The sequence below is a fragment of the Narcine bancroftii genome, chromosome 2 (genome assembly GCF_036971445.1).
Source record: "Narcine bancroftii isolate sNarBan1 chromosome 2, sNarBan1.hap1, whole genome shotgun sequence".
NCBI classification, from domain to species: Eukaryota; Metazoa; Chordata; class Chondrichthyes; order Torpediniformes; family Narcinidae; genus Narcine; species Narcine bancroftii.
Genome location: NC_091470.1, coordinates 278507821 through 278527987, shown reverse-complemented (window position 1 = coordinate 278527987; position 20167 = coordinate 278507821). Strand labels below are relative to the sequence as shown.

The following is a 20167-nucleotide window of genomic DNA, read 5'->3' as shown; positions in this document are numbered from 1 at the left end:
TGTTACCTTGCTTGCAAACTACACATTAATTATTTTATTGTTAGCTTTTGCTTGTCCCAGAGCCAAATCTTCTCATGTCTTCATAGACTGATTGCCACAGAATACAGACTACATTCAGAAAGAAAACTTTTAGTAATGCTCTGACTTCAAATGGATGTATACATTTCTCTTTGAAAATAATATCCTATCCTGTCAGGTTCCAGGTTATTTATTTTGCCACCCTGCACTTTGTCCTCTCTTTAACATACTAAATTACCCCTCACCAGATCACCAATATCACTACTATTTAAAGATGTGCACAGACCAGTTATTTAATTCACTAAGCCATAACACATTGATTTCAGTCCCTTCCAACTAAATACTCAAAGTTCTACAGCACAGAAATAAGCACTTTGGATAACTTGTCAGAGCCAACCAGTCAGTGCAATTTGCCTGTATTTGGCCCATACCCCTTTAAATTTGTTACAATTATCCTCAATTCTATCATTTCCTCCCATACCCCCCCCCCCCACTACCCTCTGTAGAAAATTGTCCCTGAATCCCTTTTAAATCTTTTCCTAATCACTTTAAATCTTTGTCTGCAGTCTTAAACTATCCCACCTTGGGAAAAAAGACAATTACTTCTATGCCCTTCATTTTATAGACCTTCACCTTAGACTCCTTTGCTCCTGGAAGAAAAATCTTACGAGTCCAACATACTCAAGAATATTTTCGTCTCCCTTTGATGATGATACCTTTCCAATACAGGATGACGACCAAAACTGCACACAATTCTCCAAAATACAAGATCATCATTTTGTACAGTTGGAACAGGACATTCCTAGTCCTGTATTCAATCCCCTGCCCAATGAATGCAAACATGGCAAACATTATCTTTATCACTGTCTACCTGCATGATCATTTCCATGGAACTATGTCCCTGTACCCCAAAATATTCAATCTACAAAAGTTCCCAGGGCCCAACCATTCATCATGCAAGACCCACCATGGTTTAACCTATCTAACTGCCATACCTCACATTCTATTTGCCATTCCTGGCCTACTTGGAGTTCATCTAGATCCTGTTGTAATCTTAAGTACCTTTCTTCATTAACCACTACGCCACTAATTTGGGGGTCATCCACAAATTTACAAGCCATAACTGTATTGTCATCCAAATCATTCAGATAACATCAGTGGACCCAACACCAATCCCTACTGCACTCATCTCCAGTCTGAACAACAACCCTCCACCACCACCCTGTCTCCTCCACAAGCTAATTCGTTATTTAAATAGCCAACTCCATGTGATCTAATCTTCCAAGGTAGACCATCATCCTGTCTCTTGTCAAAGGCCTTACTAAAGTCCATGAAGATACACCTGCTGCCTTCCTCTCAATTTTCTTCACCTTCTCAAAAAAGACTCACTCTTTAGGCACATGACTTCCAACGTACAAAGTCATGCTATTTCTTGCCTTTCAACAAAGTAGATCCTGTCTCTCAGAATCCCTTCCAGTAACCTACTGACCCTGGCCCGTAGCTCCTTGACTTTTACAAAATATTTCCCAGTACTGGTTTCAGTATTCAATGAAATGAACCCTATTTCTTCCGTACCAATTTATAAGCCACACATTGTACTTCGATGTTATTTACACAATGCCAACTGGTACCTTTATAATTTACGGAGTTATTATAAACTCCCTACGATTTATTTTTATGATTAGAGGAACAGAATGAGCAAGCTGAATATTTCCCGTGCCCATTTATTTCTCACTCGTCAACTTTCCTGACTTGCTGTACAGAGAATTACTCATCCTCTAAACCGAGACATCGCTCAGTTTTATTAAATCCGCCGCAGTTCTCGAGTCCGTGGGTCGATCACGATGCTTCGCGTGTCCAGGCCGGCGAGGCCTCTCACCCAACCACCGGGAAATAGCTCCGCCTCGGCTGTGACCCACTCCCCGGAACTCAGACCCGGGTGGAGCGCCACCCCCGCAGAAACTCCGGGGGTTGTTTTCGTGAGCACGGCCTTGGGCCTGGGGTGGGGGGCTCGGGGCCGGGGGGCCTCAACACCCGCTCCCACCTGATGCCGTGGTCCTCCTCCCGCCCGCCGCGCTAATTCACTTCTTTGGCCAACCCCTAAGCCTACCTTGGTCCGGGTGAAATCAAGAACATTCCCGCGACTGGCACGGAGGATTGACCGGCCAAGAAACACTGCCCGGCGGGGCCAGCATTGACACTCAATCCGTGCAACAGACGAGCGGTACCCTACCACCTGGGCTCGCCGCCATCACTAGCCCAACTGCCGCCAGTGCGTCACGCCGCACGGACGTCGTGACGTACGCGCCACACATGGGGAAGGAACAGGAAGTAATGGGTGACAATGCGTCGTTGCTCCAGCAGACGGCCGTGGTCGATAGAGGGTGTAGGTTGAACAGGGTTCACGGTACCAAAAGATGGACCTGGAGTGAAGCCAATTCGAACACCAGAAGATGGTTTCAGGACGGCAGAGGATGCACCTGGAGTGAAGCCAATTCAAAAATCAGGAGCTGTGGTTCAGGACAGCAGAGAAACCAATTCCAATGCAATGTCCTTCAAAGAACGCAGCATCCTTTCTCCTACCATCAACTCAGCTTTTGTCTGCATATCCTCTATTTCCTGCTCATTTGCCCCACCCCCAGCCCCCATGCGCAAGTTGGACAGGATGCCCCTTGTCCTAGCCTCTGCACGTCCAACATATCGTCTGCAATTTCTGCCACTTATATCACGATCCCACCACCAGACATGTCAAAAAAAGCATTTCAGCGAGTAAAGAGTGAAAAACAAATAAGAGCATGCATTAAATCCACAAGCCTTTTGCATATTGGGGGGGGGGGGGCGGGGGAAGGTAACAAAATCCAAACGCTATGGTTAAGTTGAAGTGCTACCTAGAGGGAAGCTTATAAACATTGCCGCGATACATTGTTCATGAGGCTATTTTGTCACTGCCAGGGTTATTTATTTGCATTCAATTGGAGCTGGTTTCTTTCAGCAAAGACGTTCACCAGTTAAGCCCCACTGAATAAATTCTGTCACATCAAATTCAAGCTGAGTACAGCGACCTTTTTTCTGGTGAGCTTGGACCGAGTCTTGACCCAGAATTGAGACCAGTTGTTTATCCTGCACATCGCATTCCTGTGGCTATGAAGGACAGAGTCAAAGCTGAATTAGACAGGATGGAGGAATTGGGTATCATCAATCTAGTTTCTGAGCCAACTGATTTGGCATATTCTATGGATGCCACCAACAAAAAGAACAAACAAGAAATCAGAACCTGAACACTGCTCTGAAAAGGCCACATAACCCTTTGTGAACTGTGGAAGAAGTGGCCACACAAATGTCGAATGCAACTGTTTTCAGACTTGGATGCGAGGAGCTCCTTTTGGCAGATTTAACTTGACCACAAATTGTCATTGCTAACTTCTTTCTACACTTGTTTTGCTTACTACAGATTTCTACGGATTCCATTTGGACTCAACTCTGCCGGTGAAGTGAAGGAGATTATTCAGTTTATAAGAATATTATTAATTTGAAGTGGACTGATTGAATTAAATATCTGGGTATAATTTTGAATGTTAATTATCAATCTTTATATAAATTAAATTATGCTCTGTTAATGAAAAAAATTAAAACTGATTTGATTAAATGGAAAGATTTACCTATTAATTTAATGGGTAGGATAAATACAATTAAGATGAATATCTTTAAGATGAATATACAATATTTGTTTCAATCTATTCCGTATTTACTTGATAAAATTTTTTTTCAAGATTTGAATAAAATGGTTAGGGAGTTTTTATGGAGGGGTAAATTTTCGAGAGTAGCTTTGAATAAATTAACTTGGAAATATGAATTAGGGGGACAACGTTTGCCACATTTTCATAATTATTATAAAGCAGTCAAACTTAAATTTATTAGTTCATTGATGGATTTGGTATGGCCTCCTAGTTGGGCTAAAATTGAGATGGCAAGTATTTCTGAATTTGAAATACATCAATTTTTGTTTAGATGGAATATAAATTTGTTACAACAATATAATGTGCCTATACTAAAACATTTAATGAAGTTATGGATAAAGAAAAATAAAATTACAGGCTCTAGGTGTAAATTTTTGGCTTTGACTCCGTTGTATAATAATTAACATTTCTTTTTCAATACATAATCAAAGTTTATTGCATTGGAGATTTAAAGGTGTGAAAATTTTGGGAGACAGTTTTAAAGAGGGTAAGTTTTTATCTTTTAATCAGATGAGGGAAGATTTTGGTATTGATAAGAACTCTTTATTTCTTTATTATCAAATTCGATCTTTGATAAAATGTATGGTTGGTAGAGATATGATTTTACCTAAAATGACTAAATTTGAGACTTTTCTTATGAAGGTACCAGAGAAGGGTTATATTTCATCTATGTATCAATATGATAGTGTAACTAGATTGATAAATGCATTTATGCAATGATTAATTACAATTTTTTACATCAATTATATTTGACTCCTGAAAAATTAAAAAAATATGGTTTTCATGAATCAGATTTGTGTTTTAGATGTGGTGATAAGGTTGGAACTTTTTTTCATGCTGTTTGGTTATGTATACATATACAATCTTTTTGGAAGAAAATTCAATAATTGTTAGAATACCTGTATAAGATTAAAATAGTTTTAATCTTTTTATTGAGTAGTTTGCAACCTCTGAAAGGTTTGCTTTTGTATATTTAGCTTTATCCATAGTGAAAAAATGTATTGCTAGTACATGGAAAGATACAAATATGATTGATATTAATAGATGGCATAATGAGATGAAATATAGTTTAATAATGGAAAAAATTATGTATGTTTCACATGATAATTATAATTTTTTTTATTAATAAGTGGCTGTTATACTCAGAATATTTACATTTTAATTTATATTGACTGGATTTTAATATGTATATTTAACTTTTTCTTTAATATTCTTTCTCTTTTCTTTTTTTATTTCTCTCCTTAGGAGAGTTGGCTGAAGGGGGGGGTTCTTTTCTTTCTTTTTTTTTCTATATAAAAAAAACATTCATGTTTATGTTTAATTGCTGCATATGTCATATATTATTTGTTTTTTGAACAAATAAATAAAGTTTTTTTAAAAATTCTGCAGGTGAAGTGATCCAGCGCTCCATGGAACAGATTTTTGCTGGATATCCCTGTGCAAACATAGTTGATGACATAATAATTGGAGGTAAAAAATATGGAAAACATGACACCAACTTGAGATAAGTGCTCAACCATACTAGAGAAGTGAACTTGAGGCCTAATCCCCTCAAGTGCAGGTTCCGGTTGAACCACGTCAGCTATGTTGGCCACTTTTTCACAAGTGAAGGCCTCAAAGCTGACACCTCCAAAACAAAAGCAATTAGTGAAATGCGAGTACCAGGAGATGTCCCAGCTCTGCAAAGATTCCTAAGGAAGGTCAACTGTCTTGGAAAATTTATTCCAAATTCCAGTCAGCTGACAGCTCCATTGTGACAACTACTACACAAGGACAATGAATGGACTTGGCATGAGCAGCAGCAAAATTCTTTTGAAGCACATGTCCCGCCCACCGGTTCTCTCTTATTCGATGTCAGTAAGCCTGTAACACCAGTGATGCTTCACATTATGGACTAGGTACAGCCTGTTTGCAGGAAGAAAACCCCACATCCTATGCTTTACGAACACTAACTGACACAGAAACCAGATATGCTCAGATCAAAAAAGACCAGTTGGCAGTGGTTTTTACATGTCAAAATTCCATGATTATATTTATGGCAAGGTGGTGACCATATAAATAGATCAGCAGCCCCTGGTCACTGGTACAGCAAGACCCATCTGTCAAGACTACAAAGGAAGATGTTATGACTTCAAAAGTACAGCATCACCCTCGTGTATAAAAGCGGAAAACAAATGTACCTGGCTGACACTCCGTTTTGAGCTCTCAGGAGTTCCATAGTTCAACAAGCTGACGAGGAAGACAACTTTGACATGATAACAGTCAACTACATATCCTCTTCTCGCTTGGAGGAGTTAAAGAGACCCACAGCAGATGACACAACCCTGCAGACACTCAGCACTGTCATCAGACATGAGTGGTCCAGCAAACAGCATAGTCTTCCTTCCACATGCTGTTCATGCTTATTTTCCTTTCAGAAACAAACTAACTATATGAAAGGCCGGAAAGAAGGAGTACATCAGCATTATGCACAGAGGGCATCCAGGTGGAGAAGCTACTAAATGGAGAGCAAGAGGCACAGTTTACTGGCCTACAATGACAGATGACATCAACAAGGAGATTATTTTGGTCAATATGGTTTATAGTGTGAAAAATAAAAAAATTTTAAAAAAGAAAAAAAAACAAGGAGATACAGTCATCCTCTGTCTGTTACAGCACCAAAGAAAAGGAACCACTCATCCTTCATCCAGTTGCAGACCTGCCTTGGTCAACCATGGCAATAAATATCTTTGAATGGTGCTCTCAGTAATATGAGTGGACTCATATTCAGTCTGATATGAGATTGACCTGTTTTGTGATGTTCCCTCAGCACTGGTCATTATAAAACTCAAGAGACACTTTTTAGTTCATGGAGCACCACACGTCCTCATACTAGACAATGCCAGACAGTTTACAAGCCAGCAATTGAAGGACTTTGCCATACAGTGGGACTTTACTCATGTCACCAGGAGCCCAGAGTATCCCCAATCTAATGAGTTAGCTGAAAGAGCTGTCTGCAGCACCAGGCCACTCATAGAGAGATCTCACAGAGATTTATCTAAACTCGCAACATAGACTCAACTTCTGGTCTCCAACTGGAGGCATGGGTTCATATCCCATTTCTGACACCAGTTTAAATAAATGAAAGCAAGTGGATTAACTTCAAACCTAGTTTATTAACTATATACATCAAGAATGCAAAGTACCACAACATGACCACTAGTGGGCGCCAGCATAAAGAATTTCCCCAGAACTCCAGTAACCCATATATGCAGGATAGGAACACAGTGACTGATCTACAGACAGGATGCCCCTTGTGCTCACCTACCACCCACTAGCCTGCACATCCTCTGTAATTTCTGCCACTTACATCATGATCCCACCACCAGACACATCTTTCCATCTTGTTCCCCCCCCCACTTCTGCAAGGACTGTGCCTCTGTGACTCGCTTGTACACTCATCCCTTCTACTAATCACCATTGGAACTGTTACGGAGTCCAGAGGACCCCACAAACCAGCAGCAATGGCTATGCATCACAACACAGGGTTACTTAAACAAAAGTAGTTTTTAATTATATTTGAACAAGAAAACAGAATTAAACTCTAACTTATTATTTAACCTACTTAACTAACCTACCTAACTACTTAATCCCCTCTCTAACACTAAGCGCAGGTGTGTGTGTGTAATGTAAATTTAAGATTAGAAAAGTTCTTTGAATCACAGTTCAATCTCATTGGTTGCAGGCAGTTCTTGTTCTGTGCACAGAAGTTAGCATTAACAAAGGTCACCAGTCTTTGGTGCTTAACAGGCAAAAGGGTTACTACTCAGAAGGGTTCTTGCTTGTTTTCAGAGAGAGATTCCTTTTCCAGGACATCCACAACTGATTCCTTCTCAATCAGTCTTGCTGATGAAACTTGCCCCCTTCAGGGTTCTCTAGGTGATCCTCTTTCTTTCAAGTCACCTTTCAGACCGCCAATCTCCTCCTTTGACCAGTCAGCTTCCAAAGTTTGCCAGCTTTGTCCTTCCAGAACTGATTTCTGTCTCCTCTCTCTCTGTTCCACGACCTCCCTCTCTGAGAGCAAAATAGTTCTCCTCTCTAAGCTTTTTCAGGTGCATTCTATGCTAAGAATGAGCCTGAAGAAGCAGAAGTGGCCCTTTAAATTGCCATTCAGGTGCCAATGTTTAAAGCGCAATGCTGGCCACCTGAAGGACACAGCTGCACAGGATGCGGCTCTGAGCACACTCCGGCTCCTGCCCAGTGTCAGATGTGATCCCGCCCACTGACATGATGTCATTTTGAGTGTGACAAGAAGGAACACAGGACAATGGCAGACCCTGTGCAGGAAGGAGACATGATGATGATTTCAGCATTTCTGAGTGTTCAGAATGAGATACGGCAGATCCTTGGTAAGGCTATTTGTGCTGTTGAAGCTCTTCAATTCTCCTTGAGATCTGAAATTCACATGGGTGCAATCAGGAGAAAGTTCCTGCAAAGGCTGAGGGCAAGAAGACAGCAGTTAGCGGTCGAAAGGCGCATGGAGCTTAAGCGCCGCAGACGAAGGCAAATGCTGCTGGTCAGTTAATTAGATATGGTGACACATTGGTCTCTCTGGAGGTTGAACCTACCCCAGGGTGCTGAGTTCTGGAGTAATGTCCTCACCAAATTTGATGATGCTAAGTGGAGCAGACACTTTCATATGTCGCGTGACACCTTTCACTTCGTGCTGGAACTTATAGAGCCTCACCTGAAGGCACATAGACCAGACTTGCAGTAACCATTGGAACCCAGTCTTCGATTAGCTGTGGCCTTGTGGTGGTATGCCACCCCTTGTGAGTATCAATCCATCAGTACCATCTTTGGAATAGGCGTCAGCACCATGTGCATGGTGGTGCAGGAGGTGACTGCCGCCTTGAGGAAATTCCTCAGTAAATGTTTCATCTCCATGCCAAGTGGAACACGTCTCCAGGAGACCATTGATGGCTTCGCCCAAAGGGGATACCCAATGTCTGCTGGTGCCATTGATGGGTCACACATTCCCATTATCACACCCAGCATGGATGCTGCAGCCTACTACAATCGCAAAGGGTGGCATTCAGTGGTTCTGCAAGCGGTGGATGACCACAGATTCTGGTGAGTTAAGCCTCTATTGATGTACATCACATCACATTTCCAATGACTATAACTTCACTGTGTCATTTCCACTGTGATTTCCATTCATGTTACAGCTTCTCAGATGTGTTTGTTGGGTGGCCGGACCGCACGCATGATGCCCGAGTGCTTGCCAACTCTCCTCTGTATAGAAAAGCTGAGGACCAGGGTGGATACCTCTTCCCACATGACGTGAGTGTTCACCCTTCAAAGCTCCAAGTTTTAATATGTTATGCATGCTTGCTGTGTCAACGTTCAGGTGCATGAATTAACTACATTTCTGCATCATTGTGCCTGCAGGTGTCCAAGGATGTTGAGGGAGTGGAGGTTCCAGCACATTTTGTGGGTGATGTGGCATACCTCCTACGAAGGAGTTCACACAGCGCCGAGTACTGGATCGGGATCAGCGAAGATTTAACAAGGCCCTTAATTCAGTAAGGATAGTGGTGGAACATGCATTTGGCCATCTAAAAGGCCGCTGGCGATGCCTGTCCAAGCGTTTAGATATCTCTACCGCCTTAGCCCAAGATGTTGTGTTTGCCTGCTGTGTACTACACAATATATGTGAGACTTCCCTTCAGAGTGGACATTGGTTGAAGCAGATGGTCCTGCACCCAATAGCGCAGATTGTGCTGATCAGCAGGCCCATGGGCACCAGGCTATCCGTTCTGCCATCATGTCTATCCTGTAAGGGTATGTCCCAGCTACCCAGCTCCCCATTTTCCACAACTTGTACACCCCTCCACCCTCCCCACCCAATGTGGTGACATGAACCTGCTGCCTGCCACGTTATGTGCTCTCGCAAATGAATGGGTACATATAAATGAAACTTGTGACTTGTTAAAAATTTAATAAAATTTTATAAAAGACATTCTTTGAGAAATCACAAAGCTTCATAAATATCTGATGTAGATATCACAACGTTAACATTTCACATCATTCTTAAGCTTGAAGGAAACATGGAATGGACAAATAACAGTGCAAATCCACTCCACACTTGAACACAGTAGATCAAACACTGAAACAGTAAACACAACAAACACAACCACCCGGCACCATAGCATCTCACTGCTGAATGTTTCCATCCTTAAAGTGTTGCACAGAACATTGAAGTGATTATTGGTAAGTCAAATTTGAAGGCAGAATACAATGTTAATAGAAGACCCTGAGTAGTGCTGATGAACTGAGAAATCTTGGGGTTTGTGTCCATAGGACACTCAAAGTTGCTGCACAAGTTGATAGTGTTAAAAAGGTGTATGGTACTTTGGGGTATGCATTGCTGGCCACAGTGGTGGAGGCAAATACAATAGGATCTTGTAAGCGACTAAAAGATAGGTACATGGAACAGAGAACATTGGAGTGTTATACAGTAGGGAAATTCTAGGCAGTTGTTAGAATAGGTTATTATGGAGTTTAAATTTGTTCACCTCTGATCCCCCAATGATCACTCCGTCATACACTTCTGAATTTCCCTTCTAAAAGTCTACAATCAGCTTCTTAGTCTTCATGACATTGAATGTTGTCATCAGTACATCATTCAGCCAAATTTTCAATCCCCCTCCTGCATGCTGACTCATCACCTCTTTTTATACAGCCCACAACAGCGGTGTGATCAGCAAATTTGTATATACCGAGCCACATAGTTATAGGCGTTGAGTGAGTAGAACAGGGGGCTAATTACACAACCCTGGGATGCTCCGGACAGAACAACAATCTTACTCTCAACATGAATACGATCAAAAAGCTCATTGTAGATTTTAGTAAGGGGAGGCCGAGAGACCCCACACCTATCTGTATTGATGGACGGCAGTGGAGAGGATTAGTACCTTCACGTTCCTGGGAGTTTGCACATAGAGCACCCACTGTAACTTTGTATTTTTATATACTGTATCTGTCTTGTATATTGATTATCTCTTTCCAAACTGGGATAATTTAACTTGCTGGTGATGTCAACAATTGTTGTCCCTCCCTGAATGAGTCTGGGTCCGGAGACCACATCAGCTAAGGAATTACTGAGAAATACAGGTCTATCTCCCTTTGATCACTGAAGTATTGCTATCAGTGAAACCCCCACTTGTAACACCATGGCAATGGGTCACCAATGACAGAAGTTAGCTGGATCAACCAAACATCTGCCAAAAAGGATCACAGGCTGGGTACTCTGTAGCAATTAGTTTACAAAGGCTTCCCACAACTTAGCATTATGAAATACTCACACTTACTTTGTTGGATACTGTTCCAGTAAAACAAAATGACCTGCATTCATACACTTTGTGACCTCAGATCATCATCTCAAATCAGTTTTAAAGTGTGATTATCATGGTAAGGTAGGAAATGACTGTGGTGGAACCACTGTGTAACTACTAGTGCTGTCTTAATACGAATGTATTGTATGGTCTGGTCCTCCTCTGGACCTGTAACTCCTTCCCTGAGAAACCCCATAAAGGAAGTTATGCCCAAACCCCTCCCTCGGTACCTGGAAGTGGGCCAACTAGATGTGAGACATGTCTGCAGTTTATGGTGATTAAAGCCTATTAATTATGACCTAGTCTGATGTGAGTCATTGATAGTGTATCAATTTAATCACCATACTTTCGTGCCAATGGACAAGGCAAAATAGGTGGATAAATTGGACACCGACTCTAAAGCTCCAGAGGCGTCCATAAAGTTCAATCAGTGGCTGCACTGCCTCAACACCTTCGTGAGATGAAATGGCATGCAGAGCAAAGAAGATATAAATGGGACCTGCTTTTCGCACAGGTCGGTCACTGCGTTTTTCAAATAGAGGCTGCAGCACTTAAACGGCCACTATGGAGCATCTGCAGAAAGAGTACCGTACCCTGATGAACATCATCTATGCCAGGTATCTTCTGGGCCATTGCAGACAAGCACCTGGTGAGTCAGTGGATGAGTATATGCAGGTCTTGTGGGAACTGGGGCAAGCCTGTGGCTGCCGAGAAATTTTGGCTGCCATCCATTTAGAGGATCCGAGATACGTGAAGCCGGCTTCAGGTCTGATTACATTCGACAGAAAATGGTGATTGGACCTGGCCAAATCACTTGAAATAGCTCAGAAAAATGCAGAAGTCTTCTCCTTTGGCAACACAGCCACTGCGTGGGGAGCACAGACACTGCCATCTTGGGAGACAGGATCCCATTGGCGCTATCGAGCACCTGAAATTCCATTTCTGTGGGCACTTGAAGCATCCACACAGGAGCTGTCTGGCCAGAGACGCGAATTGTTCCAGCTGTGGGAAGAGGGGGTACAACGAGAGGATATGTAGATCCAAACCCTCCTCCAGCAGCGCCATGTGCAGTCAGTAGTTGTCATCATCTTGGTCTGTGTCACTTCCAATGCCACTTCCAGTCAGGGAGGATGGCTCAGTGGGACTATGGGGACAACAACTTGGGATGGCACCACTTCCAGTGTCACTCCTGATGTCAAGGAACAGCACCACATGCGTGGCATGGAGGCCGCCATCTTGGAGGGCACCATCCAGCCAGTACAGTAGCAGCGAATTAGATAGTGACCAGATGTTGGCCTCAATCATCCTGGACCAGTACAGCCCACATCAGCTAGCCAGGTCTACGATGGACATTGAGGTAAATGGGTCACGTTAGAAACTGCCTGTTTGATATCGGGAGCATGGAGAGCTTCATACATCTAGTCAAAGCACAGCACTACTCCCTTGCAGTGACCCCAGCGAAGTGCAAAGTCTCTTTGGCATCCAGATCCCACTCAACCAAGATCCACAGCAGCTGCACCTTGACATTAACACCATGCGTGGCACTAAATACAAAAACTTTAAACTCCTCATTATGCCACAACTCTGCACACCGGTCATATTGAGATTGGAGCTTTAGTGCTAACTCAAGAGTGTCCTAATGGAATATTATGGGCCTCACCCCTCCCTCACAGTCCGCAACGATCAAATTTTAAACCACCTGCTCTCTCCTCCAAACATGGCCAATTGGCATCCTGAAACCCACCCATTGCACACGACTGTGGTTTGTCCACCCTCTGGGTCCCACCACTGCCCCTGTTCACAATCCTCACCCTTGACTGCAAACCTGTCACCACCAAAAGAAGGCAATATAACCCTGGGGATAGAGTTTTCATTGGAGTAGAAGTTAAACGACTTCTGGCTGAAGGGGTTTGGAACTTAGCACTAGCCCCTGGAGGACACAAGTGGCAGTGGTAAAGAATGGGGACAAACACTGTATGGTTGTACACCACAGTCAGATCATCAACCGATTCACCCAACTGGATGCCTACCCTCTCTCCAACATCGCCGACATGGTGAATGAGATTGCCCAGAACCAGGTCTTCTCAACAATTGTCTATCAAGAAACTCACATAAGATTTGCCATCTGTTTTTAGCAAGAGCTTCATTTCAGGTTTGTCCTTCAAAAACTCGCTGAGGAGGTCAAACAGTTCCAAAAACTTTTTAAAACAGTTTCCCTTTGACAACCACCTTACTTCACAGATTAATTTGTCAAAGTCTGTTGGCATAATACAGTAAAAGGTGCACATTCATCGTGCACAGCAAGTATAAACCCAAACTTCAAGAACTCTACTGAATATTGACGAACCTTTTGATTGCTTGATCTGCTCATTTTGAACATAGAACAGCGAAAGCTCCGTGAAACAAATTAATACAACAGCGCAATGTGCCTGAAACATTAATCAATATTTTATTATGTTTTGATTGAAATAATGATTGAATCAAAGGAAGAATACTGACCCTAAAAAAAAACATGGAAAAAACAGTAGCAGTTTCTGAGATTTTTTTTCTCACAGAGAGTGCATCAAAACTGCACTAGCCTCGTGCTTTACTTTCTGGGGTCCCTTTCTTTTCTGATTTTGGTGTACTCCTCAGCCTGGCACCTGGGGCGACCCCTTCCCCCACTGCCCTCCCATCAATACACTAGTGCACAAAGATACATACAGATCTCACTCACTTCTGAACTGAAAAAGTAGAGGGGTATGGATGGAGACATGATTGTTGAGATAATTTGGAATCTTTGTCATCAATGAGCTAATTTGGAATGGATGATAATAAGATCGGTCAGAAAAAAATAACAACAGAGAAACATCAAAAGAACAAAAACACATGTTATGAAAATAAAAAGAACAATGTGATTTTATTTGGAAGTTACCACAATTGTGTTGCACTGACAAGACACATCTTTCACACCAACATAACGAGTTTATTTTTTCACACCAACTTTCTAATTATTTCCCAAAATATTCCCACGCCCCACCAAAATATTCCCTCACCCCACCTTGAGAATCTACGGTTTAGACTGTCTGAACACCAAATTCAGTTAGTGAAGGTCGCCTTGTCAGTAACCAGGAATTGTATAGCGATACATGGAAGTCCAACTCCCAGCTAAATATTGCACGATGGAATACAGAAATACAGTGTTGCATTCTCCTGGAGAAAATCACCTACAATTTACAGAAGCAATATGACACATTCGTTGAGGTGTGGCAACTGTATCTGAGGCACAAAGGTGCATAGATATAATTCTCACCACCCCACCCTCCCCCCCACCAAATAAGAGAAAAGAAACAATCCATCTGCAGTGAACTGAAATTCACTGTCTATGTATGGTTCAGATGATTGGCTCCTCCCCTGGCTCCATCCTCACCTACCTCAATATAAACCCTGGCTTTCCCCCCTTACCTCAGATTCACCTGAGGACTATTGTGCCTACCAGCCATTGGATGTAAGCTATTAAAAGTGTGTTTGTACTCCTCACTTGCCTCTGAGAGCAATCAGTCACATTACAATTTTAATATCTTCACTTTGAAGCGGGATGGAAGCCCTGTTGAAGCAAGACATACTCCAGGTCGATTCTCTGTCCCCTGAGGCCCTGGAGGAATTTGCCTACTTGCTGTAGTGCTTCCAGTCCTACCTGATGGCCACACAAGATGTCTTCAACTCTGATAGTCTCTGGAGATTGGCGCCTCTCTCTTGAGTTGGCCCCAAAGGGTACACGGTCATCAGAGACTGTCTACATATGAGTCGGCCATAGAAGTCTTGAAGGCCCACTACATGAGGCCCCAGAATGACGTCCTGGCAAGGCACCAACTCTCTCAACATTGGCACCATTGGGGTGAGTTGCTGGATGACTATATTCTTGAACTGTGGGCCCTGACCAGAAAATGCCACTATGTAGCGGCCATGGCCCAGGTGAGAGAGGAGGAACAAATCCTGGACACCCTTGTGGCAGGAGTGAGGTCGAGGTACATGAGGCAGAGTTGGGGAAGAAAGACTTGATCAGCACCCTGGAGCTGGCAAAAGAGATCAAGCAGGCCCAACTGGGAGCTGACGACCTCACGGGAGAAAGCGGTACCTTTTAAGAGGACCAGGTCATTGGGGTACCAGTGAACCCCACAGCCCCAGTGCGGACTGCTGCAGCCACACATGACTGGGGATGCTACTTCTGTGGACAGGCCCAGCACCCCCGCATCCGATGCCCTGCGAAGGACTCCGTGTGCTCAGGATGCAGTAAGCGAGGGCACTTGGTGAAGGTCTGCCAGGCTAAAGGAATCCTAAAGAGGGCAACGATGTGTGCAACCCCCAAATTATCGCTCGACCCATTCCCGAGTCCCGAAGTGTTGGCCTCAGCCTCTCTGTGTTGCTCACTGCCAGCATCTTGCTGGGCCTTGTGGTGAGACCTTCCACCAGAAGTGAAACATTGTGGGAAGCCACGGTGGCCACCTTGCCATGCCTCGAAGTGGATGTCACCTAGTCCTTCTTCAGATCAAGATGGAGGGTGGCCATTTTGCCATGCTTCGTGGTCGATGCCATCCTGTCTACCCGCGGACCAAGAGGAGTCGACATCAGCACTGGTATCCGGAGCACTGGTATCGGTCGTCCTGGATCAGGCAATATCTCACCAATTGAATAACTTGACAATGGAGGTGAAGGTAAATGGACATTTGACTGATTGCTTAGTAGACAGTGGCTCCACTGAGAGCTTTATAAACTCTGTAATGGCTCTGTGGTACAACTTAAGAGTGTATCCAATGGACTATCATATTTTTCTAGATTTGCACTCGCACTCTGCGATGATCCAGGGGTATGGTATAGTACATCTAACTGTAAAAGGTGGTGGGGGGGGGGGGTGGAATTTTGTAAGTTCCGATTGTATGTACTGATGGATTTGTGTGTTCCTGTGTTGCTGGGCTTGGACTTCCTGTGTCTCCTTAAAAGCATGACCATGGAGTACTCTGGCCCACTTCCTCCAAACATGGTGCAGAACAGAAGGTCCCAGAGGCCGGACACCACATGCAATCTCTCCACCTTAAATACTGATCCCCCCCACACTGTTTCCTAACCTGACTCCCAATTGCAAACCAATACCTTCAAACAGCAGGCGATACAGTGTGGAAGATCGGGAATTTATCAGAGCCAAGACACAGTGGCTGCTTAAAGAAAACATCATGGAGCCTAGCAACAGAATAAGGAGAGTCCAGGTGGTAGTCGTGAAAGGGGAAGAAAAGTCCATAGCCAAACAATTAATCATTTCACACTCCAGGACACATATTCACTCCCTCGAATTTCAGACAAGGTAAACAAAATTGCGCGGTACTGGATCTATTCGACCATTGACCTGAAAGCTGCATACCATCAGTTACCGATTCATTCCGAGGCATTTGAAGCAGACGGATGGATTTATCAGATCTGGAGAGTCCCTTTTGGCATCACCAATGGCATTTTGGTCTTCCAGAGACAGATGAACAAAATGGTCAACGAGTACAGGTTTAAAGCCACCTTCCCTTATCTCGACAACATCACCATTTGTGAACACTCTCTGGAAGATCATGCCACTGACCTCCAGAGGTTTCTCCACATGGCCAAGGCCCTGAACTTCATGTACAACTTCAGTAAGTGCGTGTTCCGGATGAAATGTCTGGTGATCCTGGCTATGTGGTGGAGAATGGCGTCATTGGCTCTGACCCCGAATGAATGTGCCCCCTGTTAGACCTCCCAATCCCAAAGACTATGAAAGCTTTAAGGAAGTGGGCCCCTCACTATGTGAATAGGGTCTGGCCCCTCTTAAAGCCCACGTCTTTCCCATTGTCAGCCGAAGCCCAGGCAGCTTTTGACTACATTCAGAGCTACATTGCAAAGGCAACCATGGATGCGGTGGACGAGAATGCACCCTTCCAGGTGGAAAGTGATGCCTCTGACTTAGCTCTGACTGCTACCATTAACCAGACAGGCAAGCCGGTTGCCTTTTTCTCCCACATCCTACAAAGCCATGAGCTTTGGAACCCATCTGTGGAGAAAGAGAATCAACCCATTGTAGAGGCCATCAGGCACTGGAGGCATTACCTGGCCAGCAGAAAATTTAAACTGCTCACCGACTTGTGCTCAGTGGCATATTTAATAATGCAAAATGGGGAAAAATAAAGAATGATAAGATCGCTAGGTGCAGGATTGAACTCTTCTCCTATAATTATGATATAGCATATACGCCAGGTGCTCTCAATGAACCATCTAACTGTAGATGCCCTGTCAAGAGGAAGCTGTGGCTCTACACATACCGGCCAGTTGCAGTCACTGCATCATTCGCATTGCTTATTTTGTCAAGGCATGCAAGCTGCCTTACTCCGTTGAGGATATCAGGGAAATGACCAGGTCCTGCCAGGTCTACATGGAGTGCAAGCACACTTCTACTGCCCTAACATAGCACACCTGATAAAGGTATCCCCTCACTTCGAATGATTCAGTGTTGATTTCAAGGGTCCCCTCCCTTCCACCAACAGAAACATGTACTTCCTCAACGTCATCAACGAGTATTCATGCTTTCCTTTCACCCAGACATGACCACCACCATGGTCATCAGGGCCTTGCACTTTATTTTCACCTGTTCGGTTATCCCAACTATATCCATAGCAACTGGGGCTCATCATTTAAGCTCGTAAGGGGCATTTCCTCAAGCAGGATGACTAGCTACAATCCCCAGGGGAATGGATAAGTTGAAAAAGAGAATGCAACTGTATGGAAGGCTGTGAGATTGGCTCTCAGGTCCAAAGCCCTTCCAGACTCATGCTAGCATGAAGTCCTACCCACCGTGCTGGACTCCATAAGGTTGATCCTCTGCACGGCAACCAATGCAACTCCTCAGGAGCTTATGTTTATGTTCCAGAGGAAATCCACATCTGGGACTACTCTCCTGGCTTGGCTAATGGCACTGGGGCCAGTCCTCCTGAGAAAGTGTGTATGGAGGAGCAAGACAGACCCCCTGATCGAGAGGGTGCACCTGCTGCACGTCAACCCAATATATGCCTATGTGGCATAACTTGATGGCAGAGAGGACACCGTCTTGACCAGAGACCTGGCACCCACTGGAACCGAGGATCCGATGCCTCAAACGAGCCAGGAACTACTGAGAGCCCCACTCAGGGACCCGGAGGTCACTGCTTGGGAAGTGGTCCAATCCACTCCATGACTTGAGCCAGACCCTATACCCCAGGGGGTTAGGAGGTTCAGGAAGCCAAAGTCCTCCAATACTGTAGCACTCAACCAGAATTACCAGACCACCCCCCCCCAACAAACTTAACTTGTAAATATTTGTAAACTATTCGTTTTTTTTAATGAATGGTCTCTGTTTTTCACCCACAGGCTCAATACTGAAGGGGTGAATGCAGTGAACTGGAATTCACTGTCTATGTATTGTTCAGATGGATGGCTACTCCCCTGGCTCCACCCTCACCTACCCCAATATCTTTGGTTTGGTTTTGCGGACGAAGATTTATGGAGGGGTATGTCCACGTCTGCTGCAGGCTCGTTGATGACTGACAAGTCCGATGCGGGACAGGCAGGCACGGTTGCAAGGGAAAATTGGTTGGTTGGGGTTGGGTGTTGGGTTTTTCCTCCTTTGTCTTTTGTCAGTGAGGTGGGCTCTGCGGTCTTCTTCAAAGGAGGTTGCTGCTCACCGAACTGTGAGGCACCAAGATGCACGGTTGGAGGTGATATCAGCCCACTGGCGGTGGTCAATGTGGCAGGCACCAAGAGATTTCTTTAAGCAGTCTTTGTACCTCTTCTTTGGTGCACCTCTGTCTCGGTGGCCAGTGGAGAGCTCGCCATATAACACGATTTTGGGAAGGCAATGGTCCTCCATTCTGGAGACGTGACCCATCCAGCGCAGTTGGGTCTTCAGCAGCGTGGATTCGATGCTTGCTGACTCTGCCAGCTCAAGTACTTCCATGTTGGTGATGAAGTCATTCCAATGAATGTTGAGAATGGAGCGGAGGCAGCGCTGATGGAAGCATTCTAGGAGCCGTAGGTGATGCTGGTAGAGGACCCATGATTCGGAGCCAAACAGGAGCATGGGTATGACAACGGCTCAGTACACGCTGATCTTTGTGTGTTTCTTCAGGTGGTTGTTTTTCCAGACTCTTTTGTGTAGTTTTCCAAAGGCGCTATTTGCCTTGGCGAGTCTGTTGTCTATCTCTTTGTCAATCCTTGCATCAGATGAAATGGTGCAGCCAAGGTAGGTAAACTGGTTGACCGTTTTGAGTTCTGTGTGCCCGATGGAGATGTGGGGGGGCTGGTAGTCATGATGGGGAGCTGGCTGATGGAGGACCTCAGTTTTCTTCAGGCTGACTTCTAGGCCAAACATTTTGGCAGTTTCCGCAAAACAGGACGTCATGCGCTGGATAGCTGGCTCTGAATGGGCAACTAAAGCGGCATCGTCTGCAAAGAGTAGTTCACGGACAAGTTGCTCTTGTGTCTTGGTGTGAGCTTGCAGGCACCTCAGATTGAAGAGACTGCCATTCGTGCGGTACGGATGTAAACAGCGTCTTCATTTTTGAGGTCTTTCATGGCTTTTTTCAGCATCGTGCTGAAGAAGATAGTAAAGATGGTTGTTGTGAAGATGCAGCCTTGCTTCACGCCGTTGTCAATGGAGAAGGGTTCGGAGAGCTCATTGCTGTATCTGACCCGACCTTGTTGGTTTTCGTGCAGTTGGATAACCATGTTGAGGAACTAGTTTTCCCACCTTACCTCAGATTCAACTGAGGACTATTGGGTCTATTGGCCATCCCAGTTTTTTTTATATGCTGTGCCCTAGCAAATGCACAAGTACCTGGTGATCTTCTTTGCCACATGCTGTCATCTTTGGGAATCCTTTGGCTATGCAAGGTCACCCTGTTCCTTAGCATCTCTTGTAGACACACCATTTCTCCTGTGTGTCCTATCCTCTCCTAATTAGTCCTCCCAAAGTGCTTCACTGCTATGGCTCTGCTCTTCTTACCAACT

General features: G+C 44.3%; 1 protein-coding gene across 3 annotated transcripts in view; it reads right to left on the bottom strand.

The window, feature by feature from the left end:
- Window positions 1–20167, bottom strand: part of kbtbd2 (kelch repeat and BTB (POZ) domain containing 2) — a 66705-nt gene that overhangs the window by 21151 nt on the left and 25387 nt on the right. For 2 of the 3 annotated variants that reach the window (XM_069921075.1, XM_069921073.1), the window contains exon 1: window positions 2129–2288. The exons of the other annotated variant lie outside the window; for it this stretch is intronic. In XM_069921075.1, coding sequence (XP_069777176.1) covers window positions 2129–2154 — 26 coding nt within the window. In that variant the 5' untranslated portion in view covers window positions 2155–2288. Of the gene's footprint in view, window positions 1–2128; window positions 2289–20167 lie in introns of those variants that run through there. 3 annotated transcript variants of the gene reach the window in all.